Source organism: Eschscholzia californica, unplaced genomic scaffold (assembly GCF_041429995.1).
Source record: "Eschscholzia californica isolate CP2 unplaced genomic scaffold, dmEscCali1.0.p SCAF_5, whole genome shotgun sequence".
NCBI lineage: Eukaryota > Viridiplantae > Streptophyta > Magnoliopsida > Ranunculales > Papaveraceae > Eschscholzia > Eschscholzia californica.
Genome location: NW_028238472.1, coordinates 53,570,165 through 53,585,307, shown reverse-complemented (window position 1 = coordinate 53,585,307; position 15,143 = coordinate 53,570,165). Strand labels below are relative to the sequence as shown.

General features: G+C 37.0%; 2 protein-coding genes across 3 annotated transcripts; one reads left to right on the top strand and one right to left on the bottom strand.

Annotated features, from left to right (window-relative positions):
* The first annotated feature begins 3,338 nt into the window (after window positions 1-3,338).
* LOC147540667 (F-box/kelch-repeat protein At4g19930-like) lies at window positions 3,339-5,429 on the top strand. 2 transcript variants are annotated; one of them, XM_086644919.1, is made up of 2 exons: window positions 3,339-3,545; window positions 3,928-5,429. In XM_086644919.1, the coding sequence occupies exon 2, from the start codon at window positions 3,971-3,973 to the stop codon at window positions 4,952-4,954; it is 984 nt and encodes a 327-aa protein (XP_086501045.1). In that variant the 5' UTR covers window positions 3,339-3,545; window positions 3,928-3,970; the 3' UTR covers window positions 4,955-5,429. The 2 variants fall into 2 exon arrangements, with proteins under 2 accessions (XP_086501045.1, XP_086501044.1); XM_086644918.1 differs by having other exon boundaries at window positions 3,675-5,429.
* Window positions 5,430-11,685: 6,256 nt separating this feature from the next.
* Window positions 11,686-13,678, bottom strand: LOC147540666 (uncharacterized). Its single transcript, XM_086644917.1, has one exon. The coding sequence runs from the start codon at window positions 13,222-13,224 to the stop codon at window positions 11,818-11,820; it is 1,407 nt and encodes a 468-aa protein (XP_086501043.1). The 5' UTR covers window positions 13,225-13,678; the 3' UTR covers window positions 11,686-11,817.
* Window positions 13,679-15,143: the final 1,465 nt, after the last annotated feature.

Here is a 15,143-nt window from a genome sequence, read left to right as displayed (position 1 = left end):
ATATAAAAAAAAATTCCTTTTTTTCTCTCTCTTCTCTCTCTCTCTAAAAAAAAAAAAAATTTAATTCTCTCTCCTCCTCTCTTCTTCTTCTCTTCTCTCTCTCTTCTTCTTCTTTCTCTCTCTTTCCCCCTCTCTCTATTCTCTCTCTCTCTCGACCTCCGGCGAAGTCGCCGGAGGTCGAACAGAACAGTGTTCTGTTCTGTTCTGTACGACCTCCGGCGACTTCGCCGGAGGTCGAGAGAGAGAGAGAATAGAGAGAGGGGGGAAAGAGAGAGAGAAAGAAGAAGAAGAGAGAGAGAAGAGAAGAATAAGAAGAAGAAGAAGGAGAGAGAATTAATTTTTTTTTTCTTTTAGAGAGAGAGAGAAGAGAGAGAAAAAAAGGAATTTTTTTTTTTATATTTGAAGGTCGCCGGCCGGAAATTTGGTCGGCCGGCGACCTTGCAGGAAATTTGGCCGGCCGGCGACCTTGCCGGAGAAGGTGATGAGGTGGCTGGTTTTGACGAGGTGGCAGAGAGAGAAAACATGTTGGAGGAGAGAGAAAAGAAATGGAAGAGAGAGAGTAACGGTGTTATAACGGAAGGGGGCCATATGAGTATTTCTCGTAAAGTGGGGGGCCAGGCAGGAAGCTGGTCACAAAGTAGGGGGCCATTAGGGAAATAACCCTTTAGTTTTAAAGAAAAACGATATAAATTTTATTAGCATTAAGTAAAAATGTCCAAATTTCCGCTACAACAGCAGGGCACTTTGCTCCTAATGCACTAGTGCACCTTTATGGTTTCTTACCTAAATTACCTAATTAGTACCAGCAAGCAATAGATTAGAACTCTTGCTCTGAAATGTCTCGGAATCCCAATTACGCATGTGAAATCATAACAATTCGATTAAATAATATCATAAGAAAAATACGAGACGTAGAAACAATGTCACAAGAAACTCATACCACGACTACATTACAATGTTTACCACTCACTAGCTACCACGGATGCAAGCGTACAAGAACTTATATTGATATCAAGTGATCAAATATAGTTCCTCTTCACATACTGTTCAAACCTTTCATAAACTAACCCTAAATAATACACCACACTTCATCAAAAAATAATACACCACAAAAAATTAGTGGGCACTACATGCTAAGAAGCAAACACATCAAAAGTATTGTAGGACAAAAACCTATTTAATATATGAAAAAACACACTATCTACCGTATTCAGGAAATAGAGATTCTTAAATATTAATGAACAATGGAACATATACCAACATCCATATTAATCGTGGTCGAGATATACCAGCAATCAAATAAATAATGAATCGTTCTACTCAAATGACTGAGAAATCAATCGGTTAGCACCCCAGCATCTCGTGCGAATTTTGAGACATCTGAAGACACATTATTTTAAGTAAGTGGCGGACTATCCTATACGCGAAAGGATATGCCCCTCTTCAACTCCTCCCATATTTATTAGATGGTTACCATAGTGACAGGTTATGGTGGTAATGTCCTAAAATGATGTATAAAATACTAGTTCAATAAATTCATACATATTAATGTCCTAGAAGGAGTATCATATAGCGAAAGGCTTGACGAACTTTGACATTACCCACCCCATTAAGTCCAAGAGCTTAATGGACATGAAGTGATATAACCCGTGGGCACCCGCCCCTAGACCAATTCCTACCCATGGCAAAAAAAGGGATCAAAGAAGAAGATAGTCAGAAACTAGAGGGCACAAAGGAAAGAAACCAAAGATGTGTTTTTTTTTTTGGGTGTAATTGAATCAGAACCGTTGGGAGTTAGGGCATAAAACTAACCCTCCCTCTTCAATTCCTCCTCTTGATAGTAATCAGAAGCTCTCTATCTCTCCGATCTCTTGCCGTTGGATCGTCGTTCACAGTCTCTGGCTGTACCTATTGATCTTCTTCTAACTAAACTAGGGTAAGTCATACTTATACATATGATTTCTAAACAAATTGAAGATTCTCTTTTGAAGATAGTGAAAATTTGAGATACTAACCAGACTCCCTGTCAAAACTCTAGTTCGATTTAAGACTGTTTCTAAAAAGTGGTGTTCTTTAATTGAAAAAGATCAAAGCTTTATTGATTCACACCTTCTTAACCGTTCTAAGACCCTATTTATCGTCAATCCTTTACCTAGGCCACCGTCCGCAAAGATACCTAGGCCACCAACGCCAAGTGATGAGTATGATGATGATAGTAATGAAAGGTTTTGTATGTCTATATGGCATGACAATGAGTCGTACATTACAGCTGACCTAATATTGTTTCAACCGGAATAAATGTAATCGAAAATATTTTTTCTTGACTTTCCTATCGTTTATTGTCATGATATTAATAAAATTCATGACAAACCATAAACACCATTTTGTTTCTTTTGGACGTATGACAATTTAAATATTCCAACAATCAACAATACCAAATAGAAGAAACTTCTTTCATGGATCTTCACTACGATTATCTATGCATTTCACATATAATAAAACACACTTCGCCACATCTATCTGCTACTTCCTTTCAATGAAATAACATTAAGATCGATCTCTTTCTTTGCAGATAGTTTTTTTTTTTGTTGAAAGTTCTTTGCGGATAGTTAGCCCTAAACACTTGAGTAGGCGGTATTGTTGGTGGTCTAGCAAAGTGATATTGTTGGTGGTCTAGCAAAGTGAGGCATCTGTCCATATTTATATTCACATAATTACTCAGTCCTTTCCGCTATAACTGGCTCAAAATGGGATCTCTCAAGAGAATTTGTAATTGATGTTTCCACCTTCGTAGCTCGAACACCAACTCCGTGGCTTACTTGTTTAGCTGACATCATTTGCGTTCCATGTTAGATTAGATTCAAGACCATCTCGATTCTCCTCTTGATCATTAATACCACAGTTCTTCTGGCGATGTCCTTTAAGAGAAGAAGCAACAACATCCATATATATTAATGCACATTGCACACACACTCACACACATACTAAACATAACCCGTGCTTCCGACACGATAGACATCAAATTCAAATATGAAGAAATTTTATAAATTTAGAGGTACCTCAAAGTCCTCTTGATGCTCTTTTTTCCTCTCATACACTCATACTCCTCCAAAAATTGCATTGATGGGGCACCAATAATCTATGGAGGGGTCCACCCCCTTTGGTGCATCGGTTGGAGACCCCTCTTAAGCTCATGAGGTCATAGGATCGAGTCCCGATTGAAGCAGTTTGTCAACCCTGTTTCATACTTAGGGATCAAAGAGGAAGTTAACAAGAAACTAAGGGGCGAAAAGGAATAAATCCAAAGATAAAATTGAGTGAGTGGTTTTTTTTTTTTTGGGTGTAATTGAATCAGAACCGTTGGGGGTTAGGGCATAAAAGAAACCCTCCCTCCCTCTTCAACTCCTCCCTCGTTTATTCAGATACTACTAGTAGTAGTATAGTAGTACAGACCAAACAAGAACCTTTCTCTCACTGGATCTCTTGAAATTGGTGGATCGTTCAGAGTCTCTTTTGCCGTATCAATTGATCTTCCAATAACTAGGGTAAGTCGTACATACTTATATGTTTTCTTCTTATCTGCTTCCATTGTTTGATGAATTTTGTTTATTATTATGAAAAAAAGATCAATCTTTGTTTGATGATGAATTTCAATTATAGTACTACTTGTATAGGAGATAAGGGTAGGTGGAGAATGAAATCAACTGAAAACCCTTGTAGTATTATTAGTCCCCCTCCTGTTAATGATGATGATGATTGGTTCATATTTGAGATATTTACTCGACTCCCTGTGAAAAACCTTTTTCGTTTCAAGAGTGTTTGTAAGAGATGGGGCTCCTTGATTCAAAAAGATCAAAACTTTATTGATTTACACCTTCTTAATCGTTCACGTCTTCCTCGTCTATTTATCGTCAATCCTGTACCTAGGACGCCAGAGAGACGAAAGAAACTGCGTGATCATTTTCAAGGAATGAACTATTGGGATAAAGGGTATGATAATGAGTCGTACATTACGGCTGACCTAATGTTGTATCAAGGCGACAACAAAGGAGGAGACACTTCTACTACAAATGTTGTTGTGGTTGACATAGTAAGGGAGGTGGATTCGACCTCTTATGATAGCATTTCAAACCCTGTTAAAGGTTTGATATGTCTCATTGAGGCACATCACAAGTATGCTGTTCGTATATGCAATATTAGTACCAGAGAATTGTCACCTTGGTTTGAATCATCATTGTTATCAGAAGAAAAAGATTGCTATAGGATGAAGAACTACCGCTCCGCCGAGCCCAACTACCAACTTGGTTTTGATCCTTCCACTAATGAACACAAATTGGTTTGTTTGTGGAAAGTTACTTCTCGAGATTTTAAACAAAATTATTTGATTTGTGAGGTATTGACGATAGGGCGTCAAGGCATTAATGGTGATAGTAGATGGAGGAGGATCGAAGAGGTCCCAGATATATCTTATAGGAGCCTACGTGAGGATTCTGTTTATGCGAATGGTGTTATTTATTGGAGCAGTCTTCACCTTTATAATGGCTTCTGGGATAGTAAATATCGTCCTGTATGCATAGTGGCATTTGATGTAGGAAGGGAGAAGTTTAGGACAATCACAGTCCCTGATTTCATCCTTGATCAACCTGGAGATGATTGTGACAAAGAATACAACCCACTCGGCAGTGAGTCATATTCTACTGACCGTAATGAGCTTGTTTATTTATTAGAAGTGAGTGGGCGTTTAGCTATGTTAATTAGAATGAACAATTGTACGTTCAAGATGTATATATATGAAGATGATGATTACAAGATGAAAGAGGAGATTTATCGAATGCATATTCGTAGCGATGGTAGTTTATCAAGTAGTACCGATGGAAGATGGAGTGAAGTGAGTAGTATCACATTGCCTTTTTATTTGGGGAAGAAATGGGTGTTAGGTTTTGTAAGTTTGTAGGATCAGATGACGAGATAATCATAACATCATCTGAGGGACGAAATTGTGATAAAGAAGCGGGTAAAATGAAATGTGTGTATTTTTATTCTTACAATTGGAAGAAGAGAAGTTGGAGAGAGTTTGAAGTAAGTGGGATCCCCTCGTCGGTACATTTATGCACGAAAAGTTATATTACTACTTTCTCAGATAGCCTCGTGCCAATTAACAATGACAAAGCTCTAAATTAGGACAATGGCAAGAGATGCCAAAGCAATGAATTCCAACCTAGAACTTGCAGTATTTGGTAGTTGCTGTTTTATCTGTACCAAGTGTTGAATGAAAGAATTTTTAGTATTTGTTTGTTAGTTTTGCTAAAATTGGTCACCAACAAAACTAACAAACAAATTCTGCAAGTTCTACATTTAAAAATATAAGGAGTGTTACAATGACAAATACTTCATGACTCGCTTTCATTAAAATATCAAGTTTTTTCAAAGTTTGACTACGATCTAAACTGTTCTTTTACCTGTGTGACTTAATACACTTAGCTTTTTCCTCAAAATAATTTGAAGTGACCAAAGAACTAACCATGACCCATAGTTGAGGACAAAAATATCAATTGCATGTACAAGTGTTGTTTTGGTGTTCGTGGATTGAAGTGTGTGTACAAGTGCGCGATGACCATATAGACCGATTATTTGCATCAACAATGCTATCACAGTACGCAGAACATCGCATATTATATTGCATATAATATTACCTAACTCTTGGAGTCCGATCTAAAAAAAAAGCAATAGATGGAGTATTGACACAATATTTTGGTGCAAGATGAAACAAATTGGGTTGATGCTGGATTTTGAAATGAACCATCATCCAGTAAAGATAAAAACCACTTGAATCAACCCTGTGTTTAACTTGAAATATAAACAGAGTTGGAGTGAACAAGGTTGTTTCTAAAACCATTACATAACTTGCAAAACAACACGATCCTTGGATGAGAACTCTAGCATTGTCCGGAGCAACCCTGATGTAGATTGTTGCGGAAGCGTAAAACTATTAGAATCCATTAAATAAACTAACAAGAAAACGATAATCAAATAACGATAAACTGAAATAAATATAAAAGAAGTTGCAATCAAGGGTTTTTGTAATTCAATTCAATGATGAACACGACAGACCGGACTTCTCTTATATAGAGATTAGACTTTCCTAGATAAACTCGAATGCGGAAATAAGATAACTACTAAAGATTATTTCCTTGATTGCTAGGACTCTAAACATGGAAATCTAAATAATAAACGAGAAACTATTCTAATTCAAAAATCTGGCCGTTAGGCCCATTAGTTGACTGGCCGAGAGGCCCTCTCGATGGATGGTCTCCATCATACTCCCCTGCCGAGGAAAAACTTGCCCCCGAGTTGTTGTCGACATAAATTGGATCGTCCGGGTAATATGGATATAAATCAACGATGTTGAAGGTAACGTTCGAGACGATTTTGAAGGGACCAAACCTCTTCTGGCCGATTTTCTTGAAAGTGCCGAGTGGAGTTTAAATGGCGTCACCAAGGCAATCTTTAGCTCCCACTTTGCGCGAGATGTGCCAGAAAGTTGAAGAATACAAAGAAGCACCATAACACCAAATATAACATGAATCGTATGATGCCAAGATACTCGCAAAAGCAGTAGTAGTGCACAAAAACGACATTGCCTGTCATCTCCTAGGTTGATGAAGGAACCCACATCTTTCCCAATGAAACAAATAACTTCGAAAGCATTGGACCACGTTAGTACTTGAATAATCTTCCCACGTTCATCTTCGTGATGATAATAAACCGAGACTCTGTCGTAGATATGCAAGGACGTAATGAACTTAGCCAAATCAACACATAAAATCACGATTGCACTCGAAATACGTAATGTGTTAAGAACTAATGTCATATGGACTTCTTCACTGAACATAACCAATCGACTATGTGAAAACCCTTGAAGGGACGATGTATCGGATACGTGATGTATGTAGTCCCATTGGTTCCATGAATAAAACCAAAAACTAGTGATTATTTCAAGAATATCAAGAGATAAAACCAACGATGACACAATTGGATGTGGAAGAATCCTGTGAATCGAAACAGCTAATCCATCTCCCGGGGTTAGATACTGAACAAATAAATCGTCGAAGCAAGTATTAACCAATTGGAACTCTCCTTCTTTATAAGTCTCGTCGAATTTTTCTTCCTTTGTGGAGTTTAGTATCTCTGACTGATTTGCAACTACAACACGATTGAAGTATTGAGGTTGTCTTGGGCGATATTTGACGTTCCTATAAACCTGTGAATCTAGGTTCACTTCAACACCGACCCCGAATACTGTGTCTCCATCTTCCATTGCTATCTTCTGCTTATCCTCATTCATCTTCAACCTTTATAAGAATGTACTTGCATTCCTTACTGTTGCACCCATTTGTGTCAATCTCTTTTCCTGTTCTGTACTCAATGCGGTATTGGACTCGAGAAGTTTAGATCCCACTTCAAGTTCAGAGTACTGTTTTGATTGTAGAGGCTCACCGTTGTTAGTATACGGTTCTCTTTTCACACCTAGATGATGAGAACTATGCACCATTATCTCCATTTGATTTTCCTCTAATGAATCCCTAAACCAATCATGTAAAGGACTATCCTTCACTACCTGAACAACATGTCGGTATCCGTCATAATTGTCATAACCCATATGAACAGCGTTATGATCCTCTTGTCGAACGTTATTCGATAGCTCGTTGCCGACATCTTGATATAGACTTCCACCATAAGAAACAGTAAGAACTTGTGACCCACTACATATACCTAAATAAGGTATATTTCTTTCTAGACAAAGTGTAACTAATCTTAATTCGATCGAATCTTTTTCACGACTAACTGTCGGGTCACTAATGTCCATTCCTTTAATTACATTTAATTCTTCAGTAGAAAGACCAGACATTTCATCTCCGTATAGTGATGGGCCGATGTCTTCGTCTTCACATAGAAGAATACCATGGATTGGTTCAAAATTATCTACAAAATCAACGAACTTGTTCTTCCGAACAGCACGTCTAGACACTATTAAAACCCTTGGAAGCCGTTGGAGAAAAACATCAATATGCTGAATTCGGCCTTCACAAAGATAAACATAATCAAGCCTACCTTCCTCAATCTTCCTCACGATCCTGAAATTGTTCTCATTGATCCATATATTACCACCGCCATTAACGGTATCATAAAGATTATTCAAACCATAAATCAAATACCCCATTTCTTTTCCTTTTCTCGTTCTCTCGTTAAAAACCCAAACAGAGATGAAATTTAGCATAGCAAGTTTAGGGAGATGTTCACTTCTCATAAAGCTTTGCAATTTATGATGGGAAATTGAAAGCCACTTCAAATTGACGCATGAGCTGAAGCCCTCAAGCAAAGTAAGACTACTGAACCCGAGATCAAGTCTTTCGAAGTTACCAAAATTTCTCAAACAAGAGACCTCATGTTTCTCTACAATAGATGTAGATTTAGTAGTTGTGTCTTTGTCGTCTAATTCCTCTTTTGCTGCTGTTTGGTCTGCATCCTTAGGCTTGACGCTGTCGACTTTTTCTTTCCCCGGTAAGTATTCTTGGAGTGGAACAAGGATAAAAAGTTTCTTATGCCACCTAAATTCGTAAGTATTCTGACGGCTTTTATGTACGGCATCAACATCTAAAATCCATGGTCGTCCTAGGATGAGAGGACAGTTCTCCGTGTCAACAATATCACAACAAAGAGAGTCACGATAGTGAGAACCGATTGAGAACGAGAATATGCATTGTTGGCGAACTGCCAATTCGCTTTTGTCAGAAATCCAATCGAGTTTATACGGGCAAGGGTGGTCGTAAGTAGGAAGACCGAGTGCTTTGACGAGACAAAGTGATATCATATTTCCATCGCTATTGTCGTCAATAATAAAGTCACACACCTTATTGTTGATGGTGAGTCTCGATTTGAAAACGTTATGCCTTTCCGCAGGATACGGAGGTTTTGGAAGAAGGGATGGAGTATGGTGGAGAGATGAAGTCGTGGTGAAGGGTAAAGAAAAAAATTTCTCGTTTGTTGTATCAGGATTTTGCGGGCTCATGATACCAGCTGATGTAGATTGTTGCGGAAGCGTAAAACTATTAGAATCCATTAAATAAACTAACAAGAAAACGATAATCAAATAACGATAAACTGAAATAAATATAAAAGAAGTTGCAATCAAGGGTTTTTGTAATTCAATTCAATGATGAACACGACAGACCGGACTTCTCTTATATAGAGATTAGACTTTCCTAGATAAACTCGAATGCGGAAATAAGATAACTACTAAAGATTATTTCCTTGATTGCTAGGACTCTAAACATGGAAATCTAAATAATAAACGAGAAACTATTCTAATTCAAAAATCTGGCCGTTAGGCCCATTAGTTGACTGGCCGAGAGGCCCTCTCGATGGATGGTCTCCATCAAACCCCTTCACTTGTTTTGCGCCGAGACAGCCTAAAAAATATATGATTCAAACCAATGAATCTTGAGTTAACCAAGAGCTTTTGCAAGCCACTCAAAATCTTAATACTACTTTGTTTAGGGTGTTTGTGACTAATGTGCTTCCCCTCTAGACTATCTCACGAGAGTTTGGATGGTTTCGCGACTAGTGAAACCACTTTGGCGATGGGACGTTTTGAGTATGGGATTACTGAAGAGATATCAGTCACAAACACGCAATAGGAGGGATTATGGCTAAGCCGTCTGCTGGGACGTTAAGAGCAGCGGAAGTTTAGAGTTTTCAATTGTTATCGAAGGAACTTACTGCTTTTGGTGTGAGCTGGATGGAGCCTTTGGTGATCAAAGGGACTACAACCTTCGTCATGTCAGGATGAAGCCTTTGGGAGCTTTTGAGATTGTCAGGTGGTAGGAGGGACTTGTAGTTATTGCCGTGACCTGGGTGGAGCCTTTTAGATTCGACTGAAGGCTTGGGCGAACAGAAACACCTTCTCTGGAATCGCCACACACCAACAGTGCAATTTATGTAAAATAGGAAGATACACTTAAAGAAAAATAAAAGAAAATGTAAAGTCGACATTTATCGTACCGTTTGTGTAATAGTCCATGTCAATGGAAGTAACATCTTTGTACTACTAGTAGTGATGTCTCCCTTCAGGCACAGTCATGATGACCAGCTAAAAGGGCCCGTAAACATGAGAAGGAACAACCGGGAACCTTCTAGAAACCAATGACGACCAGCAACGACTCCCAGCATATAGTGTAGCACTTGCATTATAAAAACGTTATCGGATTCTCATGTCATTACTTTATCATTGCTCTTGCCTAGTGGGATTACCATTAGAGATAAAGTCATCCCTATAAATAATATTACTACAATAATGATAATACATTAGTAATCAAGTATATACAGTAATTGACAGTACATTAATGCATTTAAGGTTGACAATACCCAAAATTGAATTCTCACCCTCTACCTCTTTCATCAAATTAGATCCAAAGAAGAGCATCATTGGTTGCATAAAGCAAGGAGCCAACCCAAACTCTAAATTTTAGGGCATTGTACTAAGAGTCCAACCCAAATTTGTTTTATAAATTTGGCAAGCCTCTTTTTGGTTAATTTGATAATGGAGTTTTGACCTAGGTTTTATAAAAGTAGTATTTAATTTTCCTACTAGTCAAGCTGGTAACAACCAATAAGAACACGCAAGTACACTTCAATGCACATGATTCTCTTTAAAAGGGATCATGGAGTAATCTTCAATTCCAAGTAGACCTTCCCACCGACCATAAAAATGTGGTATTATTTTGTAAATTTCATACATTTCATGAAATCCCCTTGCTATATTTGTGAAAAAAATGAACTCCATATAATAAGTATACCTATGTATAGGATCGACTAAATGGATAAATATACAAAAGAGAGATGAGGAGATACAGACGACGACGGACGAAGGGAAACTTGGACAATTGGATAGGGAATTGTGTGAATTGTGATGTTAGGACTGAACTGAAATAATACACAAAGTATATATAATTGTTTAAGCTTAATACTTATAGATTCGAATTTATTTGATGTGTTTCTCGCACAAAATTAATTAGCAGTGAGTAAAGAGAGTCTCGGACCATATGTACCTTAGCGGAATTGGAGAGTTTTTAAGTAACGCGAGACTACTTATAATTATACTAGGTAGAGTGGGAACCACAACATTCATTACGTTTATGTCATACTATGTACATAGAAATTAATTGGTCGAAATCATCTGAGATAAGTGGGATGGGCCAAAGACACATGTTTCTTACCCGATCTCTTGTCTATGTGGGACTCTTCGTGGATATACATTTCAATTTCTTATCTCAGTTGAAGTCGAGGTCAGAGAAATGGACCCAATCAACTGAAATTGTGAACACAAATTAGAGTATCACTGATCTAGAATATTTGAAATAAAGAACATATGTAAAGGTATTAAAGTATCTTCCTCTTTATCTCGGAATCTGGTTCTTCTGAATCTAACTAATTCTTCGCGTATTTCATAAAAAAAAAAACTAATTCTTCGCGTCAAATTTTTTAAATCGATTAAGATATCTGCTTCGCCACGAAACCTAAAGGTTAATTTCGCCATTTAACTTATGTTACAGTCACGGCTCACTGATCATCTTCTTTTCCTTCTCTCACCTTCCCCAACAAAAATCAGTTCAAAAGAACAAAAAATTGACAAAAAAAAAATGATTTAAATTTTATTAAAAATGAAAACTTTCACATAATTTGTTGATCTAATAACCCTAAAACAAGATCAAACAACAAAAATATACTAATTAGAAACAATTAAGAAAAGAAGGAAGATTATTTTGAAGAACCACCACCACCACCACCACCACCTTTGAGTATATCTTTGTATCCCATAATAGAATCAAGCCTCTGTAATTTCAATTGATTCTTAAACCTATTAATGAAATCATCAGCTTTTGCATCAACATGTTCATCATCACCACCACCACCACCTGTGTGATTCTCCATTTCTTCTTCTTCTTCTTCCTCAAATTTATTTCGATCAATCACATCTGATTTTGCACTTACTAGTATCTTCTGCTTCACTTTTTGACGTGGTTGTATCGTCTTCGATTTGTTCTTGTTCAGAGCTCTATGATCCACAAATTCATCATCTGGTGTCTTGTTATTCATACTTGATTTCAATTTGTTCTTGCTCAAAACTGAATTATTCATAAATTCATCATCTGGGTTGTTTCCATTAAAGCTTGATTTCAATTTGTTCTTGTTCAGAACTCTGTTTTCCGTAAATTCATCATCTGGGTCGTTTCCATTGAAGCTTGATTTTTTCAATTTGTTCTTGTTCAGAACTCTGTTTTCCACAAATTCATCATCTGGGTTGTTGTAGTTGTTGATTTCAGTTCTTGTTTTGGATTTATTCTTGTTCAGAGCTCGAAGATCACGAAACAATTCATCATCTGGACTGATCTTCTCTTTCGATTTAGAATCTTTCTTACTAAGAACAAGAGAATCGAGAAAATCATCATCAATGTTAATTTTATCTCTAGATTTGGATCTGTTGCTATCTAGAGCTCTATGATTCAAAATCTCATCTGGGTTTTTCTCCCTTGATTGTTGTCTTCTTTTTTGAACTTGGGTCGAATTCAAACTCTGTTTTTGAACTGGTTGAGATTGTTGTTGAAAATTGTTGTTAATGGAGGAAAATGGGTTAAAATCCTCTGGTTTGAAATTATAAAGATTGATTGATTTCAGTCTCTGTAAAATCGATGGAGCTCGAGCTAACGGTTGTGGTCGTAATGGTGGTTGATATTCTTGTTGTTGTTGTTGATGATGATGATTTGTTTCAGAACTTGAAAAGTTGATAATGGGTTCTTCAGTTGGAGGATGATGAAAATGAGTAGAACTATGAAAAGGGTTAAAATCCTCTGCTTTAAAATGATAGAGATTAATCGATTTGAATCGCTCTAAAACCGATGGAGCTCGAACTAATGGTGGTTGTTGTTGATGATGATGAAGATGATCATGGTGAAGAAAATCAATGGGTGATTGTTGGTGTTGTTGTTGTTGTGGTTGATGAAGATGATTATGAAGTTGGGGTGATAATGATTTAGGTTTGTGAGATCCAAAAGAGGAAGAAATAACTATAATTCCAATAACAAGATTTAATACAAGAAAGAGATAAGTTGGAGTAAAATAACTAGAGATTAATGACCAGATTGATGGAACTGTTTCTTCTATCATGGTTAGAGAGATAGAGGGGATTGAGAGAGTTCTTGTTAGAGAGAGAAAGAGTGGGGGTGACTAGTGGAAGAGATGAAGGTCTTCAAGAGTGAGAAAGAAGAGAGAGAGAGAGAGGTGAAGGGGGTGGAAGAGAGACTTCCTTTTAGAGAGAGAAAGTGTAGTGTGGGTAGTGGAAGAGATCAAGTTTAAGTTATGGTCTTAAAAGAAGTGAGAGAAACTGTGGGTGAGACTAGAGAGACTTTCCTTTAGACAAAGAAAGAGTGTAGGTGTGAATGAGATGGCAGGAAGAAGAGGGGATGAAGGTATTCAAGAGAGAGAGAGAGAGAGAGAGAGAGAGAGAGAGAGAGAGAGAGAGAGAGAGTGAGAGATGTTTATGGATGGGGGGGTATGGGTTAGTTTCTAAATTATCAATGGAAGAGTCAAAACTAGTATGAGTATGTTCCTTCATCTTTACATCCATGTGTCACTAGATGGGTTGAACTTCATATAATACTTAAGGATCTTTAATGAGTTAATTCTGTTTCGGCCCCCCAAATCGAGAACAACTCGCAGCTATGATCCCCATGAGGACAAAAAAGTTCTAACTTTTCAAAAATACCTTTAGAGGTCGAAATAGAAGAGCTTAAAACATCTATTTCCAATCTCTCCTCCTTTTCCTTCTTCTTTTTCTCCTCCTCCTCCTCCTCCTCCTCCTTATTCTTCTTCTTCACTCTCACCATCTATTATGGCGAAGGAAGTTCCCTTTCGTCGAATTATGATTTAGATTTAAGATTTGTGACCCTTCTAGTCTAGTCTCCCAGACAAGAGATTTCTCTTTTGGATCTAGGGTCTCAAACAATTTTGTTCGTTGGAGTAAAGAGAAAAGAAAAAAAAACTTTTGTTCGTTGGAGTTGAGGGTCGCCAACCAGCGACCTTGTGTCGAAAAAGCAAGAGTGAGGTGGAGAGATAAAGTAGAGGAGAAATGAGATGAAGTGAAAAACAGAAGAGGATATCATGTGGACTTAATGTTTTACCATTTTTCGGATGAATCCTGTTTTAATCCCTAAGAATATTTCTCGAAAAATTGATCTTTTTTGTCCTTTGGAATCAAACCGTAGTGTCAGATACTTATAGGGATCAAAATGGAACGTTGGTCAAAAATTGAGGACCAAAACGAAAATAACCCATCTTCAATGGGTTGAACATCTCGACAGAAGTTTGATATCTAACGGCTAAATCCAAATTAACATTAAATTGAATTAAAGAGCTCATTCACATGGATTTTGCATAATCTAAGGGAAAATTTTCTATTTGCATGTGTCTAATTTCTACCATTTTCAAGTCAATCCTTTATTTTATGAGTTAATCTTATAGTTCATATTTTTGTAAGTACATAAGCTCATAAAAATATAAACAAAACATGATAATTTCATATGACTAAGTTACTTAAATTGGGTGATCTAGATACATAAAGGTGAAATAGTAGTCAAGATGGGATGCATCCAAATGAGCCGGAAAAAACCTAAATTCAACTACCACTGACGATCGCAACAACGAAAAGGAAACTACCATTAACGATTCCAAAGAATTTGTGTTTGTATCTACAAGCCCTTACAAACTTGAATACTTTTAATGGAAAACTAAATAACACATGAGTTGTAATTTTCATACTTTTAATTGAAACTCCGCTATCAAATATATTTTTTTTCGTGAAAGATTAGATCTATATCATACAAATGCATTTAAGAACGAAATGAACATAGAACTACCACAAAATACCATCAGTAATACGATATTGATATACCAAGATGACAAAATAAACTCATACTATATGGTAATTTAAATATAATATAGACCTTAAAAGGTTACAAAGAACTACCATAATCTACAATGTGATAAAGGATACACAAACAACAGACATTCTCATGTCGGTAATAATC

Bases quoted from the DNA above. Each gene is read 5' to 3' on its own strand.
- LOC147540667 (XM_086644918.1), top strand. From the start codon at position 3,695: ATGAAATCAACTGAAAACCCTTGTAGTATTATTAGTCCCCCTCCTGTT.
- LOC147540666 (XM_086644917.1), bottom strand. From the start codon at position 13,224: ATGATAGAAGAAACAGTTCCATCAATCTGGTCATTAATCTCTAGTTAT.